This window comes from Gopherus flavomarginatus, chromosome 8 (assembly GCF_025201925.1).
Source record: "Gopherus flavomarginatus isolate rGopFla2 chromosome 8, rGopFla2.mat.asm, whole genome shotgun sequence".
In the NCBI taxonomy this organism is placed as follows: domain Eukaryota; kingdom Metazoa; phylum Chordata; order Testudines; family Testudinidae; genus Gopherus; species Gopherus flavomarginatus.
Window position 1 is genome coordinate 85,911,283 of NC_066624.1, and position 26,480 is coordinate 85,937,762.

The window sequence follows — 26,480 nt, forward strand, 5'->3', positions numbered from 1 at the left end:
AATCTCACAACCACTATTTAGAGACAGCATACCTCATTTATTTACACACTAATACAAAATCACTTACGGAACTACAGTACAATTTATAAAAGCTACCCTAACCCTATCTTAATGATTAAAATACACCAGCATCTGAACACTCAGAATGGTTGTTCAGGAAAAAGATAGTGGAAGGGAGATATTTAAGGATGACAATGGGAACCAATGAGTAAACTGTAGATGGGTTGTTGAATGACTCAGCTAGATATTTCATTCTTTTTTTAGGGCTTGCCGTTTGTGGGATATGAAGACTAGCATATATAACTATAAGTTAAGGGGAGCGGGAAAGTGGGGGGTATGTTTTAAAGATCAATCTAAAATTCCAAATATTGTATGTAGAACACATTAATACACCCAATTAAAGACTAATTGTTTTTGTCCATAATACAACAGGTAAAAAGTCTACCAACAACATTTATATTCTTGGGACTTGAACTAAAATGCTGTTACAGTTTTAAGAACGATATACAGAAAGTACATCTACTCACCTATTTGACAACTGGAAGACGATGTATTTGTGCAAAGATGAGGATGGCAACACAGCTGCCTCAATCTGAGCAAGACACCAAGGACATCTGCATAATGTGCCAGAACAGTTCCTTCATTAAAATACCTGAAGAACAATTTTAACATTATAGTATGAAAAACATTATACCCTAAATACATGGTCTCAGTGGGTCAAGTTCAGCAATATAAAATCATGTCCTATTCTTACAGGCATCTTTTACCTGTTTTTCCATGCAAAACATGCCCTTTCATGTTTTTTTGTGGGGTTTTTTTTTTTAAATGCATACACACCTGAATGGCAAAACTGGAGCACTACCACTTACCTAAACAGTGGCAGTCCTGAACATTAGTGTTACCTTTGAATCTGACCCAGACTTTAATGAAATTGCAGATGATTACACTCTATACTTTAACTCACAGAAACCAGGGAGTTCTGAATATCTGAACATTCTCAGCTATTAAAACTTTTTGTGGTGTAGATTTTCAAAGAGTTACGTGAACTTTTAGTCACCTATTTTACATTGGCCCTGGTTCTCCACTCACCCACACTAGTGTAACTTCACTGAAGTAAGTGGGCCACCAACTAAAATAAATCATGTGGCTGAAACCTTGTGCAATGGTTTGAAAAAATTACTGCTCTGTGTAAGGTGTGCATGTCACGGTTTCTTTGTTCTCAGTTTTGTTAAAGCTGTGAAATGCAAAAGCAAAACTGAAAATCCTTCACGGTTATCTAAACTTACTAAGCTATATATTAGGCACTTGCCATACAGGACAAAGTAGGAAGTTCCATATACCATCAGTAACTAGTTCCTAAGATTCATTTAAATTTAAGTTACACTATTTCAGAAAAAAAGTAAATGAGACTGTATGTAATGTTCTCCAGAAACAAGTTTTTCAAGTGCTAAAGAATTATTTTTAAGACCACTGTTAGTGTATTTTGTATTCTTTTTTGCTTCTCTCAAAGACAGTTAGCTCATTTATGGCATATGCTAAACCATTCTTCATTTTCTTCCTCATGCTAACAATTGAACAGACACTATAGTCATTTGCAACTATTAATTCAGGGCATACAAAGAGTGAAAAGGGTGGAGGGTGAAAGTTTGGCATATTTTAGACACATTCTGCTATTACAGCTAATATGCTTGAAACATCTGGACCAGTAGTTTTCAGAAGTCAGACTACAAAGAAAACTAACTCCTCTAATAGTAACTACACAGTCTATCTTCTTTCTATCTACCTGCTAATAGCAGCTTTGCCTTCGTTCTTCACAGACTGATAGATTTTTCTCTCTTCCTCTGTAAGCGTAACATGCTGAATAAATACCTTACGTTCTGGTAACTCCAAAACAGGCTTTCCTTTAATTTTGCTTGTTTTCGTTCGCCTAAGGGTGATGTTTTTAATTAGGGCCTGTAAACGCCTAGAAAGACACATGAACCAGTCTTTAGTACACTAACACAAATTACTAACAATTTTTTTTATTCTGTATAACTGATTCTTTTGCATAAAATCTAAGCTTGGTAGTATGCTACAAACTAAAATTAAGTTATATACAATATATTGCATTTTACAACCAAAGTATAAATAAATCTCATAAACCAAAAATGTACGTTATGTTTAAACAAAGTACAAATGTGTAAGTTTGTCATGACTCACTGGCAACCAAAGACCAGATTTATAATCCACAAACATTTTACAAGCTCTTCATACCTCAGTGCCCCTTGCTCTCCCAGCATGACAGGGCGCTGGATTGTTCTGTGCCACCACTCTCTATCAGTAAAAGGTTTCAGTTTTAAAAAGGAGAGAAGAGACCACAAATCCTTTAAGGAATTCTGGATAGGAGTGCCTAAAATAAGAAAAAGAATCTGGAAAACCTCAAGAACCAAAAATATAAGTTTGATTAAAAGAAGTCCACCCTCCACAAATACACACTAGCCCTACACAAATACACAGAGCAAAGCTTTAAAACCCAGAGCACAGAAATATTTTTTTCAGATTGAGTCACAGATCCATTATAATGAAACAAAGTATTAGTTTTCATAAACAAGGCACCATTACGCTAGCATACCCTTTTTCAGGGGAGTCTTTCTGCAGCTATTTTAACCTCATATTTTAAAATGTATTAGTTTTCCCATATAGTTCCACTTTAAAGAAACAGGCAGGACTGAGGGAGAGAGAATTGTCTGAAAAGATTCTAACCCATATAATAATGGGACAACATATGGAAATCCGTCAGATAACAAACCCAAGGGAAAGGGAAGAAGAGCTATCCAAAAAAAGAAGTGTTAGGACTCTAAATGATCTTAAAGAAAATCTATTTTAAGTGAATTTTTAAATATACCCCAACAGCTGATAATAAAATGCCTAGTTTTCTGCCCGAAGTGGCAGTCTCAGCATCTACTACAGACAACCCCTGAAGTAGCCATACACTTGGCTGAAGCTATGCCTGCAATTTAGAAGAAACTGGTGGTTTGGAAGAGTTGGGAGGATTCCAGCCTGCTCATAGCAGTTTTGACACAAAAGGGCTTTGTTAAGATCGATAGGCATAAAATGTTACTCTGTATTTGTTCATTTTTCAGAGATCATAATCAATCATCATCATCATCATCATCTTGTCAGACCTCTCATCTTTTAGTCTAGTTGCAAAGATCATTACAAATCCTTTAGTATTTTAAAATTAAAAAAACAGGTTTCAGAACTAAAGCTTCAGTGCTTCTCCCCTCCTTTTAAAACAAGCAGCTAACCGGTACTAATAAGAATTCAAAAACAAAACAAAAAAAAACCCACACACAGCAGTTTGTTAAGTGAAGAAAAGCAAGTATAGTGAAAGTTTTCAGTTTCAAGGTGTCAAGTATCAGAGGGGTAGCCGTATTAGTCTGGATCTGTAAAAGCAGCAAAGAATCCTGTGGCACCTTATAGACTAATAGATGTTTTGGAGCATGAGCTCTCGTGGGTGAATACCCACTTCGTCGGATGCATGTAGTGGAAATTTCCAGGGGCAGGTATATATATGCAAGCAAGCTAGAGATAACAAGGTTAGTTCAATTAGGGAGGATGAGGCCCTGTTCTAGCAGTTGAGGTGGGAAAACCAAGGGAGGAGAAACTGGTTTTGTAGTTGACAAGCCATTCACAGTCTCTGTTTAATCCTGAGCTGACGGCGTCAAATTTGCAGATGAACTGAAGCTCAGCAGTTTCTCTTTTGAAGTCTGGTCCTGAAGTTTTTTTGCTGCAGGATGGCCACCTTAAGATCTGCTATAGTGTGGCCAGGGAGGTTGAAGTGTTCTCCTACAGGTTTTTGTAAATTGCCGTTCCTAATATCTGATTTGTGTCCATTTATCCTTTTCCGTAGAGACTGTCCAGTTTGGCTCATGTACATAGCAGAGGGACATTGCTGGCATATATTACATTGGTGGATGTGCAGGTGAATGAACCGGAGATGGTATATATACAAGCCATCATATGCCAGCGATGTCCCTCTGCTATGTACATGTCCCTCTGCATATGATGGTGTATATTGCATCGGCCAAACTGGACAGTCTCTACGGAAAAGGATAAATGGATACAAATCAGACATTAGGAACTGCAATATACAAAAACCTGTAGGAGAACACTTCAACCTCCCTGGCCACACTATAGCAGATCTTAAGGTGGCCATCCTGCAGCAAAAAAACTTCAGGACCAGACTTCAAAAGAGAAACTGCTGAGCTTCAGTTCATCTGCAAATTTGACGCCGTCAGCTCAGGATTAAACAGAGACTGTGAATGGCTTGCCAACTACAAAACCAGTTTCTCCTCCCTTGGTTTTCCCACCTCAACTGCTAGAACAGGGCCTCATCCTCCCTGATTGAACTAACCTCGTTATCTCTAGCTTACTTGCATATATATACCTGCCCCTGGAAATTTCCACTGCATGCATCTGACGAAGTGGGTATTCACCCACGAAAGCTCATGCTCCAAAACGTCTGTTAGTCTATAAGGTGCCACAGGATACTTTGCTGCTTTTACAGTTTCAAGGGTTATTCCTAAAACAAACAATTTTTAAATATTGACGAGTTCACACTACTTGCATGCAAATCTGAAAGGATACAGCCAAAGTCGTCTCCACCAACATTTTCTGTCAGATGCAAAAATAGCTTCAGCCCAAATTGAGCACATAGTACAGTAACTCCTCATTTAAAAGTCATCCCGGTTAATGTTGTTTCATTGTTATGTTGCTGATCAATTAGGGAACATGCTCGTTTAAAGTTGTGCAACACTCCCCGCTCCCCTAAGTTTCCTGTGCAGCAGCTGCCCAGCAGGCTATCAGTTGCAGGCAGTTCGGCTGTCCCTCCCCCAACTGCCATGTGCTGTTCCTGCCCTCAGCCTTGGAGCTGCTCCCTGAGACTCCTGCTTGCTGTGCGAGGGGTAGGGGAGGTGAAAGAGGGGGACTAATGTCAGGGTGTCCCCCTACTGCCTGCACCCCGCTTACCCCATCTTCCACAGAGTAGGGGGGACACATGACAGGGTCTCAGCAAGCTGATCTAATTAACAAGGCAGTGTACTTAGGAGTAGGGCCAACTAAGGGGGAAATGCATGTGTCTCTCTCACAAACACACACACACACACACACACACACAGTGTGTATATCTGTCTGGGATGCAGTCTTTCCTCCCTCCATTCCTGTTGCCTCGTAGAGCGTGAGTTAACCCTTGATGGCTCAGCCAACTGCTAATTCATCATTTAGCAGTAAGGCATTTTCTGGGAAATATCCCACCCTCTGATTCCTCCACCTCAACCAAGCTTCACAATCACATCACTGTGTACCAGAATTGTTTGTTTAAAACTTGAGAGAGAGAGAGAGAGAGAGAAAGGTGTGTACAGTCTTTTGTCTGGTGAAAAAAATTCCCTGGAACCCAACCCCCTCATTTATATTAATTCTTATGGGGAAATTGTATTCGCTTAACATCGTTTTGCTTAAAGTCGCATTTTTAGGACTATAACTACAATCTTAAGTGAGGAGTTACTGTACCAGAAAACAAAAAAAACCTCCATTTAAAAAAAAGGGCACATATAACTTCTTAAGAATGACTGAAAACCAAATAAAATTATTGAGTCTTCTTTTTCTAAGAGGAATACTTCAAAATACTCTGAAATGCTAGAATGTTGTGAGAAATCTAAACTTTGCAGGCACTGGAGAAACTTGGCCACTGATCTTGTGATTTGATACTATGAATGACAAAGACTAATATTTGGGTCTAGGAAAGAGAATGAGAAAGACTATATAGGCTGGTGCTTAGAGTACTCGCCTAGGATGTGGGAGACCCACGTTCAAGTTCCTGCTCCAAATGACTTTTTAATTTATAAGAAGTGGAACAGGAGAGACAGAGACACCCATACCAGAATCTCTCACAGTCCAATGTTAGGGCACACTCCTGTAACGTGGGAAACTCAAGTTCAAATCCCTTCTCCACATCAGGCAGAGAAGATCTCCCACAACACAAGAGAACACCCTAGCCACTGAGCTAAAGGTTTAAGAGAGGCTTTCCTCCTTCCCTCGCAGCTGTTTTGTGAATCTAGATGTCCGAAGGCCAAAATTAAAACCAAAAATCATTTTGACTCATTTTTTTGACTTTTTGATTCCCTAATTCAACCCAAACAAAATTTTGTTTGGTTTTTCAGAATTGACAACAAATGGGGAAAAATCCATTATTCACCCAGATCTATTCTTAATACATGCCTTTTGGGCATTATTCCTTAGACAGCACATGTTTGCAAGTTGATGTAGATGGTTTGCAGTTCACTTAGGCCCCAGTTCAGGAAAGAATCCCTACTCAATCATTGGCTTAAGTGTTGGCCTAAGTGCCATTGATTTAAGCCAAACACGTGCTTATGTGTTGTCCTGAACAACGATTTTTCCTGAATCAAGGACTAAGTGAACAAAAAAATCTGGGTTTCAAAGAAATCAAACATGTTGGTTGGTAAGTCAGTCCTTTCCTTATTTGCTGATCATGTAAAATGAAGCTGGGATAATAGCGTTATTTTAAATAGTTTGATTTGGTGGCATTCTCATCAACTTTTATAAAGATGATAGAAAACTGCTGCTGCAATGGACTTCTAATTTGCTACTGAGGACTTATGAAAAACTCTGACATTACTTTTTCAAAACCATTTTGAGATCTTCTTTCTGAACTAAGATTAATTTAAGAGCATTCTAAAGTAAGTCTGAACTTAGAGCCCAGCATCCAAAATAAATATTAGGTTTTCTGGATAAAGCTAAAATGAAAATTTTTTTTTAAAAAAATGTAGTGTCATTGTAGTACAAAAATAAAGGTTAATACAGCAATTACTGTGGTGTAAAATATTTTACCTGTCAATATCCATCTTCTCTGTGCCTCCAAATTTAATGCAGCTTTAGTTTGCTGAGCATTTGGGTTTCGAATAGTGTGCCCCTCATCCAACACCACTCTCAGCCACTTTATTCTGTGTAACAGGCTATCACCTCTGCTCTGAAATACAATTTTATTTTTGAACCTGTAACTCAAATCAAAATAGACCTTTTTGCAACTATGATAAATCAAGTCATAGACCTAACACAAAGCACAAGTGAGGTAGACTCATTAAGAGATTTCTAATAGTAGAAAGTACATTCATTTTTATCTTACTTACTCAAAGAACAGTAAAACGAGGAATGCAAGGAACCCACTCTTTTGGATTTAAAGAATTCCTGGACATGTATACCTAGTGCCCAGGACTAAGAGGATGCAAAAGGATGACCAGAGTGAAGGCATGGAAGCCAGAGCAGAGGCAGAGGAGTGGGAAGGGTTCTACATGATGCTAAATTAAACAGAAGAGGCCATTTCAAAGATCTGATACCCAGATATTTTAAAAGGACTGAGATTTGTATGAAAACAAACCTAGTCAAATGCATGGATTCACATATAACAGCTATCTTATTCAGGAAATTAATACATCTCTCAATAAAACAATCAGTTTTTACATACTTTCATAGACTATGCATAGGGCCCCACCAAATTCACGGCCATGAAGAACGCATCACAGACCATGAAATCTGGTCTTTTGTGTGCTTTTACCCTTTATTATATAGATGTCATGGCAGTTCTGCGTTCAAAGCTGGGATCCCAGCCAGCAGCCACCACTCTTCACCTGCCCATCTCTGAAGGCTGCGGTGGGGCCAGCAGCAGTGCAGAAATAAGGGTAGCAGTATTGCAACCCCCTCCACAACTCCTTTTTAGGTAAGGACCCCTAAAATTACAACACAGTGAAATTCAAAATTTAAAAATGGCTGAAATCATGAAAATTTATTATTTTTTAAATCCTCTGACCATGAAATTGACCAAAATGGACTGTGAATTTGGTAGGGCCAAAAAGCTTTACTGAAGTGCCATGACTGTGTAAAATTAAGCAGCAGGGAGGATTGGAACCTTTAGATCCACTGCAGAGAGCTCTCCAAATTGAGCTTACAGAGAGTAACTAATAGCAGTAGTATGTGGTCATCCTTAGTGTGGATCAGCACTAGAAGGGGATGGGCCATTTTGCCAGAGGGTTTCACAGATTTTTTGCTGACATCAGAGGAAAGGTGAGACTCAGGAATCTTGGGTTCCATTCCAAGCTCCTGAGAGGAGTATGCTATATACTGAGAACAAACACTTCTGCCTAATTCCCTCCCTCCTCCCACCACTGCCCTTCAACCTCAACCTCTTCTGCCCTGTCCCAGTCCGGTCTCTTTTCCATCAGGGCTCCTTGCCCCAGTCCCATTCTCCTTGTCTACCCAATCCCAGTCCCCTTACCCAGAAAATCCTTGCCTCACCCCTCAGGACTCCCCATCGGTTATTTCCCTCCCTCACTTTCATTTCCACTGCCCAACCTAGTTCCCACCCATCCCCAGCTTCCTGTCCCCAGTCTCCTTGCTCACACAATCCTCTGTCTCTTTTCTATTCCAGCCTCCATCTTCCCCTTCCCCGACATTCCCCATCCTGACCAGCCTCCAGGGCTCCTCATTCAGTTTTAGTGTCCCCCATCCCTCCAGCTCTTTGTCCCAGGTCTTTTTTCCCAACCAGTGCTTGTTCTACCTTTGTCTCCTAGTTCCTTGTCAGATCAGTCTTCCCTCCCATCTTAGAACCAAAGGGGGAAGGAGATAAGTCCCAGTCTCTCCCTCAAGCTCTTCATCCAATCTCAGTCTCTACCCACTCCTCTATCTGCTGCCTCTCAGCCCATCTGCCCCACTCCACTCCTAGTCCCAGTCTCCTTGCAAAGCTAGTCCCAAATTATCAATTGCCCACCCAGCCCCAAGTCCCAGTTTTCGTCTTCCCTCCAGTTGCCTGTCCTAACCTGCTCTCAGCTCAAGTCTGACTTTTGTCCCCCTCTGCAGCTGAATCAGGCAGCTTTCTCCTCCATGCTGCCAGAGGACTGAGGGGTCACTGACAGCACTAAAGGTACACACTCCCTGCTCTCAGTTCAGATGCCCAGATCTAGCACAGCCCACTGCTATCCAGAACTGAAATTGTAAGGAAAACCCTGCTCAGCCCCAGGCTAGATCAAACCCAATGCAGTCAGAATCTGTGGGGAATTTAACTGCTAAAAATAATACAATAGACACATTCAAAGAATGCCTCCCACTCTTCATAAATGGCCATTTTGGGCTTGTTTGGTTTTAAATCATCAGATACAAAAAGTTGCTATACAGACATCTAGTATTTTACTTACTCCATAATTGCTGGCTAAAATGTTGTAGGTTGTTAGTACTATGTCTTGTTTTGAAAGAAATGCTGGGTCTTTGCTACGGTCAGGACCATAATAAACATATATATTCACATGAACATCTGGCCTGATATGTTGTTCAAACTGGTCCTGAAAGACAAGTCATTAGAGAAACTGCGATTAATCAAATGTTGCCAAATAACTATATTCCTTAAGGACGGCTTACAAAAACAACTGTAGATTCTGTTCCAACTCTGTGGCATACTGCAACTACCAATAGTGGAACACAGGACAGACATATAACAAAGTCAATTTTGCTGGGGTAAGAGAGACAGAGGGAACTGTAGCAGCCAACTCAGTTACAGCAAAAACAGAACCAAAAACAAAGCAAAGCTTCATAGTCACAAGTAATTGTACTGCAAGGGAGTTGAGGAAAGGGATGGAGGGAGGAGGAGATTTTTTTTTTTTTTAAAACACATGTAAAATAAAGCTACAATGGCATTTCTGAATAAATAAGAAAAAATAAAATGAAAGAATGACAGGTTAAAAATTAGTATTTCTCATGTTACTAACATTTTATTTAAAATGAAAGATTTTCAAGATCTACTTTTCATTAGTGTTTAATTTTTGCACCTCTTAAATACAATAGTTAATCTTCACTTGTCACTTTCATTTTTGTTTCTAAAGTGTTTCACCTTTGTCATTCTCCAGCACTAACACTACGTTGCGGAATTTGAGCTACTGACAAAAAGAAGGGGTAAAGTATAAAGATAAAGTGATTTCAATAAAAATTATCACACGGTCCTAGGATGCAAATATAATATATGGAGAGAGTCCTTTAATCTCCCTCACTCTGAGTTCTCCACACAAAGCTTCATTTGTTGAGTTTTCTGCAAGTTTCTCCATTACTGAGTAAGTATTAGGCAGCATTTTTTCTCGTAACTTTATTACAGTAACTTCACAAATAACAGAATCTAGAAAAGGAATTATAGCTACAGCCAGGCAAGATTTTTCAAATAAATAGTTTATTCCCCCTACAAAAATTGCAGTTTTGGTTGATTCAAAACTATTTGCAAATTTGTCTCAGTTTCAAACAATGAAATGAAAACAGTAGTTTCAAATACCAAATCCACAGTCCAATTCTGTAGTTTTACAAAAAAAAATTTAAACAGACCAACAAAAAAAAACTGAAAAAGCAAGAGTATTTTCTCTCATCTCTTTTCAGTTTTAATTATCTTTGTGTTGTAAAATCCATTGGCACAAAGCTTCGACAAAGACGTGATTTTTAAGCTGAGTATCCCTTTAACATGTTTACAAACAACAAACTCCTCTCCTGCAGTAAAAATGGAGGGTGGAATTGTGAACCTGTGTGGAAGCCATTTGCTCAATAATGACTCTCCTCACAGGGTGACCAATATTTGTAGCTCCTTAATGGACATGAAATCAGTGAATAAAAGCCATTTAGTCTCATGGCACTACTATGTCACTTCAATTTATTCTAGTATCAAAAATTACTAGGGCTGTCAAGTGATTTAAAAAATTAATCGCGATTAATCACCCTGTTAAACAATAGAATACCATTTATATAAATATTTTTGAATGTTTTCCACATGTTCAAATTTATTGATTTCAACTCCAACACAGAATACAAAGTTTACAGTAACACTTTATATTTATTTTTTATTATAAATATTTGCACTAAAAATAAAATAGTATTTTTTCAATTTACTTAATACAAATACTGTAGTGCAATCTCTTTACCATGAAAGTTGAACTGACAAATGTAGAGTTATGTACAAAAAATACCTGCATTCAAAAATAAAACCTCAAACTTTAAAGCCTACAGGTCCACTCAGTCCTACTTCTTGTTCAGTCAATCGCTCAGACAAACAAGTTTGTTTATATTTGCAGGAGATAATGCTGCCCGCTTCTTGTTTACAATGTTACCTGAAAGCGAGAACAGGCATTCGCATGGCACTGTTCTAGCCGGCGTTGCAAGATATTTATGTGCCAGATGCGCTAAAGATTCATATGTCCCTTCATGCTTCAACCACCATTCCAGAGGACGTGTTTTCTTGCTGATGATGGATTCTGCTCGATAATGATCGAGAGCAGTGCAGACAAATGCATGTTCATTTTCACCATCTGAGTCAGATGTCACCAGCAGAAGGCTGATTTTCTTTTTTGGTGGTTTGGGTTCTGTAGTTTCCACACTGGAGTGTTGCTCATTTAAGACTTCTGAAAGCATGAGCCACACTCGTTCCTCTCTGATTTTGGAAGGTGCTTCCGATTCTTAAATCTTGGGTTCAGTGCTGTAGTTATATTTAGATATCTCACATTGGTACCTTCTTTACATTTTGTCAAATCTGCAGTTAAAGTGTCTTAAAAAGGAACATGCTAGGTCATCATCGGAGACTGTTGTAACATGAAATACATGGCAGAAAGCGAGTAAAACACAAGAGCAGGAAACATACAATTCTGCCCCAAGTTCAGTCACAAATTTAATTAAAGCTTTTTTTTAAAAAAAAAAAAAAAAAAAAAAGGCGTCATCAGAATGAAAGCATGTCCTCTGGAATGGTGGCCAAAGCATGAAGGGGTATACAAATGTTTAGCATATCTGGCACGTAAATACCTTGCAAAGCCGGCTACAAAAGTGCCATGCAAAAGTCTGTTCTCACTTGCAGGTGACATCGTAAATAAGAAGTGAGCAGAATATCTCCTGTAAATGTAAACAAACATGTTTCTCGTAGCGATTGGCTGCACAACTAGAAGGACTGAGTGGACCTGCAGGCACTAAAGTTTTGCACTGTTCTGTTTTAGAATGCAGTTATAAAAAAAAAAAATCTCCATTTGTAAGTTGCGCTTTCATGATAAAAAGACTGCACTATGGTACTTATATGAGGTGAATTGAAAAATACTATTTCTTATCATTTTTACAGTGCAAATATTTGTAATAACTTTATAAAGTGAGCATTATGCATGTTGTATTCTGTGTTTTAATTGAAATAAATATATTTGAAAATGTAGAAAAAATCCAAAGTATTTAATAAATTTAAATTGGTATTCTATTGTTTAACAGTATGATTAAAATGGCGATAAATCACGATTCATTTTTTTGAGTTAACGGCAATAAATCAACACTAAAAGTTACCTTTTTTTGAGTAACTACTTTATTTCAAAATTAGGAGAAGCAGTAATTTTTAGTTAAATGACATGTTACTGGAGCAATGTTATTTGTACTGTCATAATTAAGATTCACAATATATTCAAGAATTAACATGATAATGTAAAACCTACAATCCAGATGCTTAGGACAGAGAGCGGACATATGATCAGTGTTGTTCTGGGACTCTCTTCAGAATCATTTTTCTTAACAGACTGTACACTTCCAGTACCTGAGAAAATAGAAGTGACACTTAGCAGGATAATCATTTACCTTAATCCTTTATTTTGAAAGTTTATAAGAAATACAACACTAAAAAAATACGGAGTAGTTCCCTGTAGTCCTTTTGAAGGTCCCCATCAAAATAATGTAAGCTTCACAGGATAAAAAACATCTGTATAGTTTTTCAGTTTGAAAAGAAACTGAAATTCATAAGGCTTGTGTTTATTTCTTCATTACCTTTTTTCTTTGCTTTCTTTTTTAATGGAGCAGATGGAGATGCAAGAGCAGATACAAAGCCTGTGTCTTCTTGGATAATACAAGCAGCTGCTGCCAAAAGACCACATCCAACATGTGTGCATGGGTAGGTATATTTTTGTTACATTTATGTCACACTAAGTGAAACCTGTTAACCAAATAAACCGGTTTTCTCACTGTTTTACAGGTAGCTACTAACAGAGAGTAACTCTCAAAGGGACAGAATCTATTGGCCATGAGGACAAACGATTTAGCACAAGTTTCACTCCAGGAGTACATACATACATACATACATACAATACTTTAGATTTGTTTACACAAACACTTAGCTCACATCTAGCTTGGGTGTAAACCTACCCTCTGCTAGCCTGCCATGCACTAAGTGCCTATGTGGACCCTGCTGCCGAGCACTAAAAGTTCCCTAGGGTGCTGTGATTTACTCGTTTCAAAGCAGCATAGATCAAAGCGCATTAGGGAACTTTTAGTGCACGCCATCTGTGTCCTCACAGACATGTAGAGCAGGCAAGGTAGCATGGGGCAGATTTACATCCCAGCTTGCTGCAAAGTGTTTGTGTAAACAAGCCCTCAATACAGAGTACCTATAGTCTTTCGCATTTTCTTCCATGCGGGGTATTTAGTTTGACAGATAATATATGTTCTTGTACTTTTAGATTAGCATCTAAGCATTTCATCTTGTAATATAGCTTTGCCTTTCAAATGCGCTTTTTCTGTCTCTGTGCCTACATACTACCGCATGCTTGTCAGAATCTAAAGCATCTCATGTTTCCTCGCTACACCTTTCAACATCCCCTCCCTTTTACCACTGAGGAAAGGATTCTCTTCAAAGCCTGTCACATCATCATTACTTACTTCTTCAGTCAGAAAAGCTGTTAAGAAACATAAGCCCAGAGAAGGAGTGCATCATTACTAGGCTAGCTCAATAGCCCTTTCTTAAATAAGAGTTCAAGGTTCTACTTCTAATAGATAAATTTACTCTTATAGATGGTTAAACCGAGTTACATGCTCACAGGATTAAACACGTTTGCAGGCGTTTTACTGAAACATTTGTAATATAGATTATTTTCTTGATAAGAAGTTGGTCTGAAGTATCTTCTAGTGTACAATTTCTGCTTAAAATTTCTGGTATGGAAACATACTTATACTCCAAAGAAACATACTTTTACTTCTCTTTCTGGTTATTGGGAGATCTTTTTCACATTTGGCTGAAAAGAAAAACAACAATTGATTTTTAAAAACTGAATTAAATTAATTCTATTTTAACCCAAGTATTTAAATACAGCTTACTTCTTGTTTGTTGTGGTAGCCACTCTTCAGATTCTTCTGAGTCACTGCATACTGTATATTTGGGTTTCTCAGCTTTAGCTCTAAAATATCAAAATAAAAACACTTCGCAACCGTACCAAAACGTAAAGAGCATGTTTTAGCCACACAGACTAACATGCAATAGATATGGCCAATATGTTTTGAAAAGTTCCTCTGAGGGTGAGGGACAAAATAAAACGTACTCTGTTCATTGTTGTACTTCAATAGGCAAAAAAAAATTCTGTAGACAGACTATTTTCTCATAAATGTTAAAAAAAAAAGATCTTTACACTAACCAATAAAAAGAACAAGCTGTGCCATGATGAAATGGCATGAACACATTAATATGTTTCAAACACAAATCAAGCCAAAAGCTGTCCCTTTTGTCTATAGAACAATGCATCTAAAGCAGTGGTTCTCAAACTTCATTGCACCGTGACCCCTTCTGAGAACAAAAATTACTACACGATCCCAGGAATGGGGACCAAAGACTGAGTCCACCCGAGCCCCGCCACAAAGAGGTGGGGGCCAAAGCTGAAACTCAAGAGCTTCTGCCCTGGGTAAGGGGTATGTAATCTTAGCCCTGGGCGGTGGGGCTCAGGCTTCGGCTTCAGCCCCAGACGGTAGGACTCGGGCTCTAGCTTCGGTCCTGGGCCCCAGCAACTCTATCACCACCCTTGACAACCCCATTAAAATGGTGTTGTGACCAACTTGGGGGGTCCCGACCCAGTTTGAGAACCCCTGATCTAAAAGTATACTTGAAACACTGACAAAAACTACTGGAATTTAGCCCATCAGAATTTTGTGTCAAGTTTTTTTAAATAATAAATACAAAATTTCGGATTCATTTTAATTGTGAAGTCAACACCTGGCACTGCTATCATGCCTGTCGCTCAGTCTCAAATAGTGGTCTTTATACTTCCCACTTTATAATATACACTACAGCATATTTCTGACAACTGTAAGCTGCAGGTTGGGAAAGAAAAAGGAATATTGCTGCTAAGGACGCTGGCAGATAAACGAAGCAATCTAACGTCATTGTTTACATTCTTTTAAAAAAATTCAAGAATGGGTATCAAAACATCATTACTACAAGAATGGATTACAGTTACCACCTTTGATACTATTATACTGACAAGATGGACAAAAACAACTGAGAATGTAGACAAGAGTCACTTAGGAAAAAAAGTTCATGATGGGAGGAGAGGACACCAAACACTTACCACCTAGATAAGATCATCCTTACTCCAATCCGACAGATGTAAAAACCAGGAAGGGACTGCATGTTCTAGTTTCTTGCTAATCTCTTTAACTTTATTCAAACGTCATGTAGCAAGCCAGCAAAGAGAAAAAAGTGTGTTTCGGGATATTACCTTTTTGGTCGGGAACTAGAATATTGTGACTGAATAATTTCACTCTTCTTCTTTACATTAGAAATGTTGGGCTCCACATTACAGCTGGTCTCTTCAGGAGAGAGAAAAAAACAAAAAAGTTATGAAAAGGAAAATACAGTCTTTTTGCCTGAAAGCCGAGCTACTTGATGAATAAAACTAGTACAAATTTAGATCACAAATAATGTCCTAAATTCCTCAGAGTGAAATTAGCATAACTGGCATTTTGAGTCACAACTGTAAATGTGAACTAAAAATACTATGAAGATCTTCCTAATATATTTCCAGCCATCTAAAATGCTGACATAGTAAAATAACCACTCACCATCTTGCCCAGCTAAATTTGCATACAAAAAAAGTGTTAACGGCCGTGTGATGGAATACACTTCTGCATTCACACCCTACACACTATTGTAATAATCTTCATAGTAGGTGTACCTTTGTAAGATATCATTTGAAAACTCATACTTCGCTGGTCAATAATGACCTAATAAAATACATGTGGGAACACTGTATGTGAAGTTAGACTACCTGTGTATGATGTTCAAAACTCACGTTCCACCAAAGCGGTCAAAAAGTCCTGTCTTGAACAAAGGAGTGTATGTTTGCCTTAATTTGCATTTAAGTAGTAAACAGAGTCATCAAGCAGGAAGGGAAAACAAAGAAAGCTCAAACAGGTAGGAAAAAACAGCGGCGAACATCCTTCCACACAGACTCTTTGTCTCCTAGTTCCCAACTGGAAAAAAATTTCAGAAGGGTGGGGAACTGAAATTTCAAAAGAAGGGGCAAACACCCCAAGACTCCCACTCTTTCTCCCTGTCTGTCTCTGACATCACACTTAAGTTGACAAAGGAAAACAGCCGTTGGACTCTGGGGGACGTCTGTACCTGAAGAGTTTGGTCAGTAGCCTTGCTGGAAGCATGTGTTGAGAAATTCTGCTTGAATTTAACATAGTTTGTTAAGTTAAAACACTTACTAATGCCTATCCTGATTTTTTTTGTAACCATTTCTGACTTTTATGCCTCATTACCTGAACTCACTTAAAATCTCTCTCTTTGTAGTTAAACTTGTTTTACTGTTTCATCTAATCCAGTGTGTTGAAGCTGAAGCATCTGGGTAACTCTATGTAAGATAATAAGCTGACATATTTTTCCCTTAAAGGAAGAACAGACTTAATATATTTATACTGTCTAGGAGTAGGCTGAGCAGTACAGGACATATGTTTCTGGCGGGAAATCTGGGACTGGGGGTGTGTTGAGGTCCCCCTGCAGTATAACCAAAGCTGGTGAGAACCAGTGGGTAACAAGCAGGCTGCAGTTACACACGACACTCAGATCATGGCTTGAATGCTGGAAGGCTGTTTGTGAGCATCCCAGGTGGGAGCTACTTCAGCAAGGCATTGTAAGGCACTCAGGATTGCAAGCCAGGGGTGACATAGCCCTCCACTGATCTGAATTGTACCCAAGTATGTCACAGCCTGGTTCTAACTGACATAGCTTTGACTGAGAATTTCCAAGCTAAAGATACGAACTAGCTTTCTAATCAGGCCCTGAAAGCTATCCTAATACATTTATTGGCTTTTGTGGGTTTATTCTAGACTCTTTTTATTTTAAAATTACTTTTGAAACAGATGACCCATTTAATGTTAGCTTAAAAAGAAAACAACATTAAGGATGGGCCTGTATTTAGATACTATTTAATATTTTTTAAATCATAATTTAAAATGTCCAAGAATGTGTTATTTAAGTATCACATAGACAGTCATGTAAGTTCATATTTAAATTCAAAGCACTTTGAGAAACTCAACTTGTCCCAACAGACCACAACAGAGAAGACCAAAAGGACTCAGTCCACATACCAAGAGACAATTAAACATTATTTGACCAAGTACAGTATCAGAGTGTGGCTCTATCCAAAGCAGGTTTATTATATTAGAAATGGTAGTTAGTACAGGTTTGGTATATCCTTGTTACAAGCACTGTTTACACCGAGAGGAGAACAAATATTGTGAAATGGAGAAATATATATGAGACCAACATTGAGCTGATGAAGAGCTAGGAAGAAGAAATAACTAGAAATGATTTACAACAGAAAAAAGTCTTTCCTCTATAGTAGGATAAAGTGACCTTTACCTTGTATTAAAGTACAGAATAATAAAACCTACGTTTGTGTGCAAGATCAAGGCATAAAATTGGGTCTGACCACATTATTGTAGTAGACCCAAGTTCAAAAAACTTATATGACACAAGGAGAAAACTAATGTAAATACCATACGGATAGCAAGGACAGTCCCAACAAAGCTATGTCAGGATAGAGCACTTCCAAGATGAGGGTTATTTTAGCTGCAGACTTGACTAATTAGGGATGTCTGAGTTTCTGGGTTACCTAAAACTAGTTAAAGTCACCAGAAACAGAGATATGTTGCAATGGATCCATAAGTAAAAAAGTAAACAAGGTCATCTTAAATAATTTTATCTGTTGCAGAAAAAATAAACTAAGAGAATTCCCAAGAATATACATAAAAGTAAATTCAAGAGATAAAATGTAGTAGGATAGACCTGGCGGAGGAAAACTGAAGCAGCTGAACTTGCAGAAGCAGTTTTGGTGTAAGTGCAAATAGTACTCAAAAATGTGTGCACTTAAATACCAGCAAATAAAAGGTGCAGCAAATAAACGGTGAAGAAAAAGCATGTACTGTATGCAATTTCTGCTCTCTCCAACTCAGTAACTTTCCTTTCACAATGAGTCAACCAAACAAATGCAGCGGTGCTACACTTTTACATTACTAAAAAACCCTCACAATCTTGGGGAAGAGAGTGGAAATAACAAGTTACTTTGACAAGTCAGATGGCCTCCATATGGCTCAGTTTAAATATGTATTTTATTACTTCTCCTAGAGCTACTGAGAGGCTTAACTAGTTTGCAAAGACCTTTCACGTCCTCAGAGAATTGCTAATGTAAGCAGACCTGGTGAAAACTCAGGATTTCTGATTCCTCAGAAATTTTGGCATTTCAGAATTTGGTATGGAATGAAGCCAAAAATCATCATCAATATTGCTCACAAACTAGAAATTCTAAAAAAATATTGTTTTTTGGAAACACTGCCTTATGATGTTTCTGAAACAAAATTTGCTCTCGGGGACCACAGCAGAGCTAAAACTGAGAAGAATAGTGATTTCATCCAGCAGCTGCCAGAGTTACCAGGATCTGTGGCTCCAGGATAACCACACCATACTTACTGACAAGGGGCAGGGATCCCAGGGCTTCCAAACTCCAGAGGAGCCAGCTAACCCATGAGTCTCGGACCTCTGATCCGAGGCATTATGCATGGCAGGGTTACCCCAGAGCTACAGACCCTCAGAACCCAACCCAGGATTTCCAGGCTCCCAGTTCTGTGGCAATAATCCTGGGATCTCTCATGTCTTCCCAGCTCCCTACCACAGAACTGGGAATCTAGGCTGAGAGCCCTGGCAAAACCCCAGTTTCTTAGGGCTTATAGACTCTGTGCTGCAGAGCCAGGACCCAAGCCCCAGTTAGAGTCAGGACTTCCAGGTCTGCCAGGCTCTTCGCTGCGTAGGAGCCTGGAAATCCTGGCATAGCAGAGTTGCCCCAGAGTGATGGGCCTTGCAAACCCCAGGGTAGCCCACATGGTGGGGCTCCTCAACAGCCTGCCAGGCAAGCTTGCAGGGTTCCATTGGGCTCTGCCAGAACCCTGCTTGTGATCTGGCAAAAGTTTGTCGAACTTGACTCATTTTTTAGAGCAATTTCAAGTTTGATGAACCGACATTTTCCAGTTTGGTTGGAAAATTTCCAACTCACTCTAATTGTAATTGCATATTGCTATTCTAATAGTGTGGTTGTATACTACTGAGTTAACAGACCTAGCACTAGCATGTATTATTCATAATTCAAGTACTGTTGTGCCCTTTCACATTTTCACTGTTACCTTTCAAAAGTTCATGTCCTTCATTTTTCACACCAGTGACAACAGATTCCTAAGGAAAAATAACAGTTTATTCTGTAATGTAGTAACAACTAATAGTGTAATATGGTAGCTATGGGTTTCATCTGTCTACTTTTTTTTTTGCATTCAAAAAGATTGATTTAGTGGTAATACATTTACATTAATCAAAAACTGTAGAAGTTATGAGTTTAACACATTCATATAGTAAAAAAAAAAAAGCAGATTCACCAAAAGGGAACTGTAGACAGGCAGAAAGAGAACTTCAAATTACACAGGTGTATTGGAAGGAAAATAAACCACTAAGCTTTTCGGACTATTCTGAGCCCAGACACAAAGCATTGTGATGCAATCAAGCTTTTAAAAAAAAAAAATTCTAATTCCTGTACAGATTACAATAAAATAATCAGACAATGCTCATACTTACTTTTTCCATGGCATAGTTAAATCAATGTATGGGAAAGGGAGTGAGTGCAGCAAAACTGACATTTGGATTAGATGATCCAAGAGGACCTTTTCAATCCTCCCTCCCTCCCCACCCTTTTTTTAAAACTATAGGGTAAGAAGCTGTTCCACAAAGTAAATAAATCTGAGGTGTTTCCCCCCCATATTCAGACCCTCTGCTTCATATTTTTAGATATAGTCTCTGCAATGCATGGGAACTATATAAATGAGTCCTTAGAAGAACACATACTTATTTATGTATTCATGACAAAAAGTAAAATTTAAAAAAATAGGACCGTTATATTTTATATGAATTAACCTAATAAAAATGTACTTTATTCAAGTTCTATGATCTCTAAGTTTAACTCTTCCCTGGAGTACATTGTTTCAAAGTTCAAACACACAGACTATTTTGTTTCAAAAATATATTTAAATGAAGTCCTCTAATTATATCTGACCCGGCGGTGTAACAAAGTAAGCAGAAGAATGGTAATAATATCCAGTGATATAAAAGCATAAAAATCTCATATCAACTATAAAAATGACATGAGGTAAGGATTTTTGATTACTTGCTAGAAGAAATTATTTCACACAAAAAACAAGAGTCATGGCGTGCCTTTTTTTTTTTTTAATACATCTCACCTTATGCAACTGATCACTTTTAATCTTTTCAACAGGAAGAGGTTTGCCATCATGAAAGTTGGTAAGAATTAATGCAATTGTTGCAAGTGTTTTACCCTAGATAAAATGCAAAGGATAGAATTTATGGGTTTTCCAGAGATAAGTCAAACTGTATTCAAATTCACTAAAGCACTACACATAGTTACCAGTCCCATATCATCAGCCAGTATTCCTCCAAGAACAGTTTCTGGTCGTTCTTTTTCAGCGAAGTTTGTAAGTGTATTATAGTAGAAGTTATTTTTCTCTTCCCAAAACAGTGGCAACTCCTTACTGTTCTCACGTGAAACCATCCAAGCTAAAGCCTGCTTTTGGTGTGGAAGTAATGGTGTTCCAACAGCCTATAAGTAAAAAAAGTAATGTTATACATCTTTCACATGAAATAACTGTTTTCCCATTCGGAAGGGGGAGGGGAAATAACATTTGATTAATTGCTCTCTTAAAACTTTATTTAAAATTAACTGATATTTAGGACAACTCATTATTCTAGCATGACACTGCTAAATTTTGAAGATATGTATAGATGTTTATACATTAAATGTGTAACAGAATTTAAGGTTTGATTTAAAAACCTACATTAGCCTTTTTCAATAGAACAAATACCTCTGCTCCTTCCATTTCATGAGTTTTATCATCTTCTTTCAGATCTTCAAACAATTTGTCAAACTCACTTTTAAGCTGCAATGTATAAACAGAGAAGTTGCAATTAAACTCAACTTCTACATTAAATAAATACTTGATGACAGAACAGATGCCAGTCACAGGGCCTATGGACACCCAGATCTCCAAATGACTCCTCGAGCCACCAGAATCTGTAACTGCTGCTACTGGGGAGGTAGGTAACAAAGAACATGTGGCAATGTGAAAAAGCAGAAGCAGTGGGGGAACAGACCCATTCAGATCTCAGCTTGGCACTAAAATGTGCATTAAAATAGGGTGAGGTATACTGGTACAGCTATGTGAAAAAATTTTCACAGTGCTAGGTACCCCTGGCCAAATTTAGACTTGAAATGGGTGCAATTCAAATTATCTCTGTGAAACTCTTAGCTTAAACTAAGGCTTTTTCATGGCTTGATAGTTTAAATGGACAAAGTCCAGTAAAAAGCAACAATAGTGAGCAAAATATCGACAAATGTGCCCTTTAAAAGATTTGTTTCAGAGGGGGAAAAAACCAAAATACTTCAGTGCTCATGAAAAAGGACTAATCCTCACTTTCATGACCACCAAGTTCACTTCTTTTAAAGTACATATTTTCAACATAACTATCTACCAAAAAAAACCGCCACACACCTGTTCTGTTGTCATCTGCACAGCAGCATGTCCTGGAGCACTATAGCTTGGTCCAGCTCTCCCAGAAACCCAGCTAGATCCAAAACCAAATTCTGAACCTGTGTTCCATTTAGAAAAAACACAAACACAGCAGTTAGAGACTTGGCTTGCTCAGATGAATAAAAAACAAATGGGGAGAAAAAGGCACCATATCCTCTTATCAGTTAACTATGTGCAGTGGAAACCAAAAGTTTTTACCAACTAATGGCTATTTGTGACATATGGGAAATGACTAGGAGCGTAGTTCCTTGTGAAGAGTCCTACTGCTTACCAGTTAGGCATTTTTATTCTTACGTTTTGTAATGTTTTAGTAGTCTAACAATTCAATGCACAATTAGATCAACAAAAAAAGGAAAGTGCTGCATAAGATTATGCAAGTATAACATATCAAAGCATGACTTGTTGATTTCAAGAATCCTGGTACAAGGGGTTGGAGGGGGAGGGGGAAAATGTTGACACGATTACATTTCTGTTATAACATGGTTTGATTTTTCACCATGCAAAAAGATGAAACTCTGTTCCACTCACATTAAGATCAGGACTGTAGTACAGTTTCTTTCATCTTTGTTTTAAATATATTAAAGCACTTAATTATATCTACATGCTCAACAATTTTACAAAAACACAACTTTACCAATGTCAACATTGTATGTTCATCCACCTTTAAATTATATACCAACTCTATGATTTATCCCAGTCAGGAACAAGGAAAAGAAATTGGCCTAATACTATGCCAAAAGCCAACAGGCTCTTTTGCATACCTGCAGGGGAGGCAATATTTTGCGTCAACACTATGAAAAGAATTAGCATGAACACTTGACCCCCTTTCTTTCACAAGGAGGTTAGTGATACCAACACAATTTCCAGGTCAGACCCAGGCTGAAAGATAAAAGGATTTTAAAAAAAAAAAAAAGATTCCAGAGGATAACAAATCTGCTTTGCCACAACCTTCAATCACTTTTCATGTCTACAAAGTCAAAGAAAAACCTACATTATAGCACAGATGGAGCACAACAACTGCACACTCACTATGAATTCGGATCTGGCCAGTTTGGGGCTGGTGATGTTCCCAATGAATCCACAGGAATATTACCACTGACTTCACTAGGAGCAGGATCAAGCCTTCAGAGTTTCTTCTAACAGCTGGGGTTTTGCAAAGCTCATCTTTAAAATATTTTAAAGACAAAACAAACAAATCTATAACTTACTTTTTGAAGGAGGAGCCAATTTAAATCCATGCATTTTCAATTTATCTAGAACAGCTTGCTTATTTTCTTCTTTTCCCCAAAAACTCATTTGTACAGGCATAGTAAAGGCATTCTGTGCTCCATAAGGGACAACCCTGAGAACAAAGAAAAAAAGGAAAATACCTCTCACTTAAAAAGTAAAACATTTCATAGCAGACTCCAATAGAGAAAATACATAATTAATACTCCCATGAAATAAAGAACTTGTTATAGTCATTAGAACATTGAAACAGTAAGTCACAAGTTCCACCAAGAAAGCAGACTCCTAAGAAAACTATCACGCATATATCTATATAGTAAGATTCCATTATTGTCATTCTGTGTGTCATTATGGAACTCAGAATTTCCATCGTGTCAGTGTAAACGGTAGGTGTTTCCATACAAGCACGGTTGAGAATTCTTTTTGTTCAGATAATCATCAGGTTGAATCATCAATGAGATTGGTGGTGTGTTACCAATTTGTTTTAAATTCTCAGCCATTTTGACTTTATGAAGTATATCTATGTGACATACAGCTACAGTAAGGAAAGTATTTGTGCCATACCAAGAGTCCCTAGACCATGATGATATCAGAGGGAACTCAACCAATCATTGTTCTACAGGTAATTTTCATGCAACAATTTCAATTGGCTATATGAGGCAAACTGCACAGACAGTGGATTGCTTGGTCCAAGTGCTATATCCATGCAATAGCACAAGCTTTCAGCTTCTACCTCAGTATTAAATATGCAATGGGCCAGATTCTCATTTGTACGAAGGCCTGTTTTACACCACTATGGCAGCATATAACTGTGCTTAAACTAACTTTATGCTCATTTTAAGCCCCTTTAACCCTACCAAAATAGTGTAAAGTACCGTTAGCATAAGTAAGAATAAGGCTCATAATAAGTATTTTTATATGATATTAATACATTACAGATGGAGCAGTTAGTTCCACCAAAAGTGAAAGCTATAGGCAACTGTAAATTATAAGATCCTGTTTTAGTTACTTTTAACTTTTTGAAACTTTACCCACTCAGGTTGAAGTTTTCCGTGCAAGATATCTGCCTGGGGCGGAATTTTTCTGGAATGTTTCAGCAAACACAGTTCACCGGCTCCTCAAATTAGTTTAGGGGAAAATAATACATTATTTTGTCCATGTTTAAAAAAAAATCTTACAAATATTTCATTGGGGAGCGCTAGCACTTCCATGTTTTGGAGTAGGGACTTGAAATTTAGCAGGAAGCAAAAACAACAGGGTGCAAAGAACAGAGCTTGGGATATTTTTAAAACAAATTTTTTTTTTTTTTTGGTGAGGGGGCAAAACAAACACACATTTGACAAAACCTTTTACAAATTCATATCAGTTCTGTCAAAGTTGGTCATGTTAAAAAAATACACTCTAGAAATGAGAAAAAAGTTTAAACTTATGACATTTTCTATGGGAAATTTTTCAAGTTTTTTGGTTCAAAACACCTTTGTTTCAAAAATTTTATAAAAATATCAAACATTAAAAATCACTTTAAATCAAAACAAAAAGTTCTGTTTTAGGTTGTCCTAAACATTTTATTTGACCCAACACATTTCTCCCCCCCCCCCCCCCCCAGTTTTCTGGAATTGCCAGTGAACCAAAAAAAAAAAAAAAAAAAACCCAAAAACACTCTTGTTGGCACAGCTCTAGAAATGTTCCTTTTGCTATCCCGTGACAAAATGTCCAAATTTAGCCAAGTCAGAAACCTACAAAAAAAAAAATCTCAGTTCCCACAAGCTCAGCAGAGGTATGTTGGAGGCTGGCACCATTATTAACAAGGTTTCCAGAGGATGCTATCCATGAAGGACAAAAACAAAAATGACTCAAGAAGATGAGTCCGCAAAGAGAACAAAGCTGCAATTATTGTTAAAAATAGTGCAGGAGTGGGAGCTGGGATGGGTGAGGAGAATGGAGAGCAATCGCTTGCACAGGACAGTTTACACTTTAAGAGCTCAAAATCTGAAGACAATGTCCAAATTTAATAAAAAGCTAAAAAACTATTTAAATAGTTTTAGGATTTTTCTACTCATCTTAGCATGTGTTCTGATTTTTGAATTCTTGGGAGTTTGGCACTAGTCACAGAAAGATGAGATTAGTAAGAATTAGCCAGGACTGTAAAATTGTCATGAAAATTTGGCAAGAAGACTTTTACACCAGTTTAACATTATATAATTGCTACTTAACATTGAACATTTTTCTGATTGTTACTGCGAATCAAATCAGAATCAGAAACTGATTCACAGCCACTTATAATTAAATTTTGCAAAAAAAAAAAAAATCACAATTTTGCCTGTGTTACAAATTGTCATTTTCCAATAAGACAGTTGCTCAGAAGTACTAATTTTATTGTATGTACATGATGAGAAAAAACTTTGCCACGTTCACTTTCAGAAAAAAAAAAAAAAGGTTTTTCTTTTACAATAAGTCTGCATAATGTATTAGAATACAGAATTAGTTCAAAATTTTCCCACCGAAGAAAAAATGTTAATGAAAATTTAATCTTTTGTTTTTGTTGAAATTTTCCACGGACATATTTTAATTTTCTGAAAATACTGAAAGATTTCAGCCAAAAAACTTTCTGGTTTGTTACAAATATTTTGATGAACAAAAAAAGTTTCCCATGGAAACGAGACTTTTTGGGGGGGGAAGGAGGAGGGGGTAATAATTTAGTCAAACATCCATGTTTTCCATCAAAAACAGTTTCAAACAGAAAATTTTTCACCAGCCCTACTAGAATCCTTTAAAAAGAGCCAAACCAATAAGTAAAAATTACAAAGTAAACTTCTGTCAATTCAACTCTCCCTGATGCCTCTAGAATTTGTCATTTGCAGAGGAAAATGAACTGTAATCTGGATAGTTCATAAAGGGAGCCTATAGCCTGCAGCTATGACACTTAAATTCTATTATGGCAGACATCAGTGTTACTTCCAGTAATCTCAGCTAAAAGGATATATACTTTCATTGTTGCTACATAAAATATATTAAAAATATTAAAATTGACATTACCTTATAAAAATGAGGCTAAATACTTCATCTGCCCACTTACCCTTCAACTAGTGCTAGCTTGTTGTCCATGATATACGCCAAGGGCGCTGCAAGTTCTTTTTTGATATGGCCTACCTGGTTTCCATTCACATTGTTTACTTTTACTGCATTTTTATCATAGCAGTTATTGGGCTCTCTCTGAAGTGCAACCATTTCATTATTGTTAACCTTTG

The 26,480-nt window shown here is 37.6% G+C and overlaps 1 protein-coding gene across 5 annotated transcripts in view; it reads right to left on the reverse strand.

Moving 5' to 3' along the window:
- Positions 1-26,480, reverse strand: part of HLTF (helicase like transcription factor) — a 119,523-nt gene that overhangs the window by 88,967 nt on the left and 4,076 nt on the right. For all 5 annotated transcript variants that reach the window (XR_007776020.1, XM_050965830.1, XM_050965826.1 and 2 more), the window contains exons 3-19: positions 26,309-26,475; positions 23,214-23,347; positions 21,967-22,064; positions 21,280-21,354; positions 20,826-21,017; positions 20,641-20,736; positions 19,540-19,588; positions 15,576-15,666; positions 14,185-14,264; positions 14,058-14,102; positions 12,862-12,951; positions 12,537-12,634; positions 9,246-9,389; positions 6,889-7,027; positions 2,254-2,389; positions 1,784-1,963; positions 528-652 (exon numbers count right to left, since the gene is read on the reverse strand). Coding sequence is in view for 4 of the 5 variants with exons in the window: in XM_050965830.1 (XP_050821787.1) it covers positions 528-652; positions 1,784-1,963; positions 2,254-2,389; positions 6,889-7,027; positions 9,246-9,389; positions 12,537-12,634; positions 12,862-12,951; positions 14,058-14,102; positions 14,185-14,264; positions 15,576-15,666; positions 19,540-19,588; positions 20,641-20,736; positions 20,826-21,017; positions 21,280-21,354; positions 21,967-22,064; positions 23,214-23,347; positions 26,309-26,475 (1,939 nt within the window). In the remaining variant the exon portion in view is untranslated. The remainder of the gene's footprint in view (positions 1-527; positions 653-1,783; positions 1,964-2,253; positions 2,390-6,888; positions 7,028-9,245; positions 9,390-12,536; positions 12,635-12,861; positions 12,952-14,057; positions 14,103-14,184; positions 14,265-15,575; positions 15,667-19,539; positions 19,589-20,640; positions 20,737-20,825; positions 21,018-21,279; positions 21,355-21,966; positions 22,065-23,213; positions 23,348-26,308; positions 26,476-26,480) is intronic.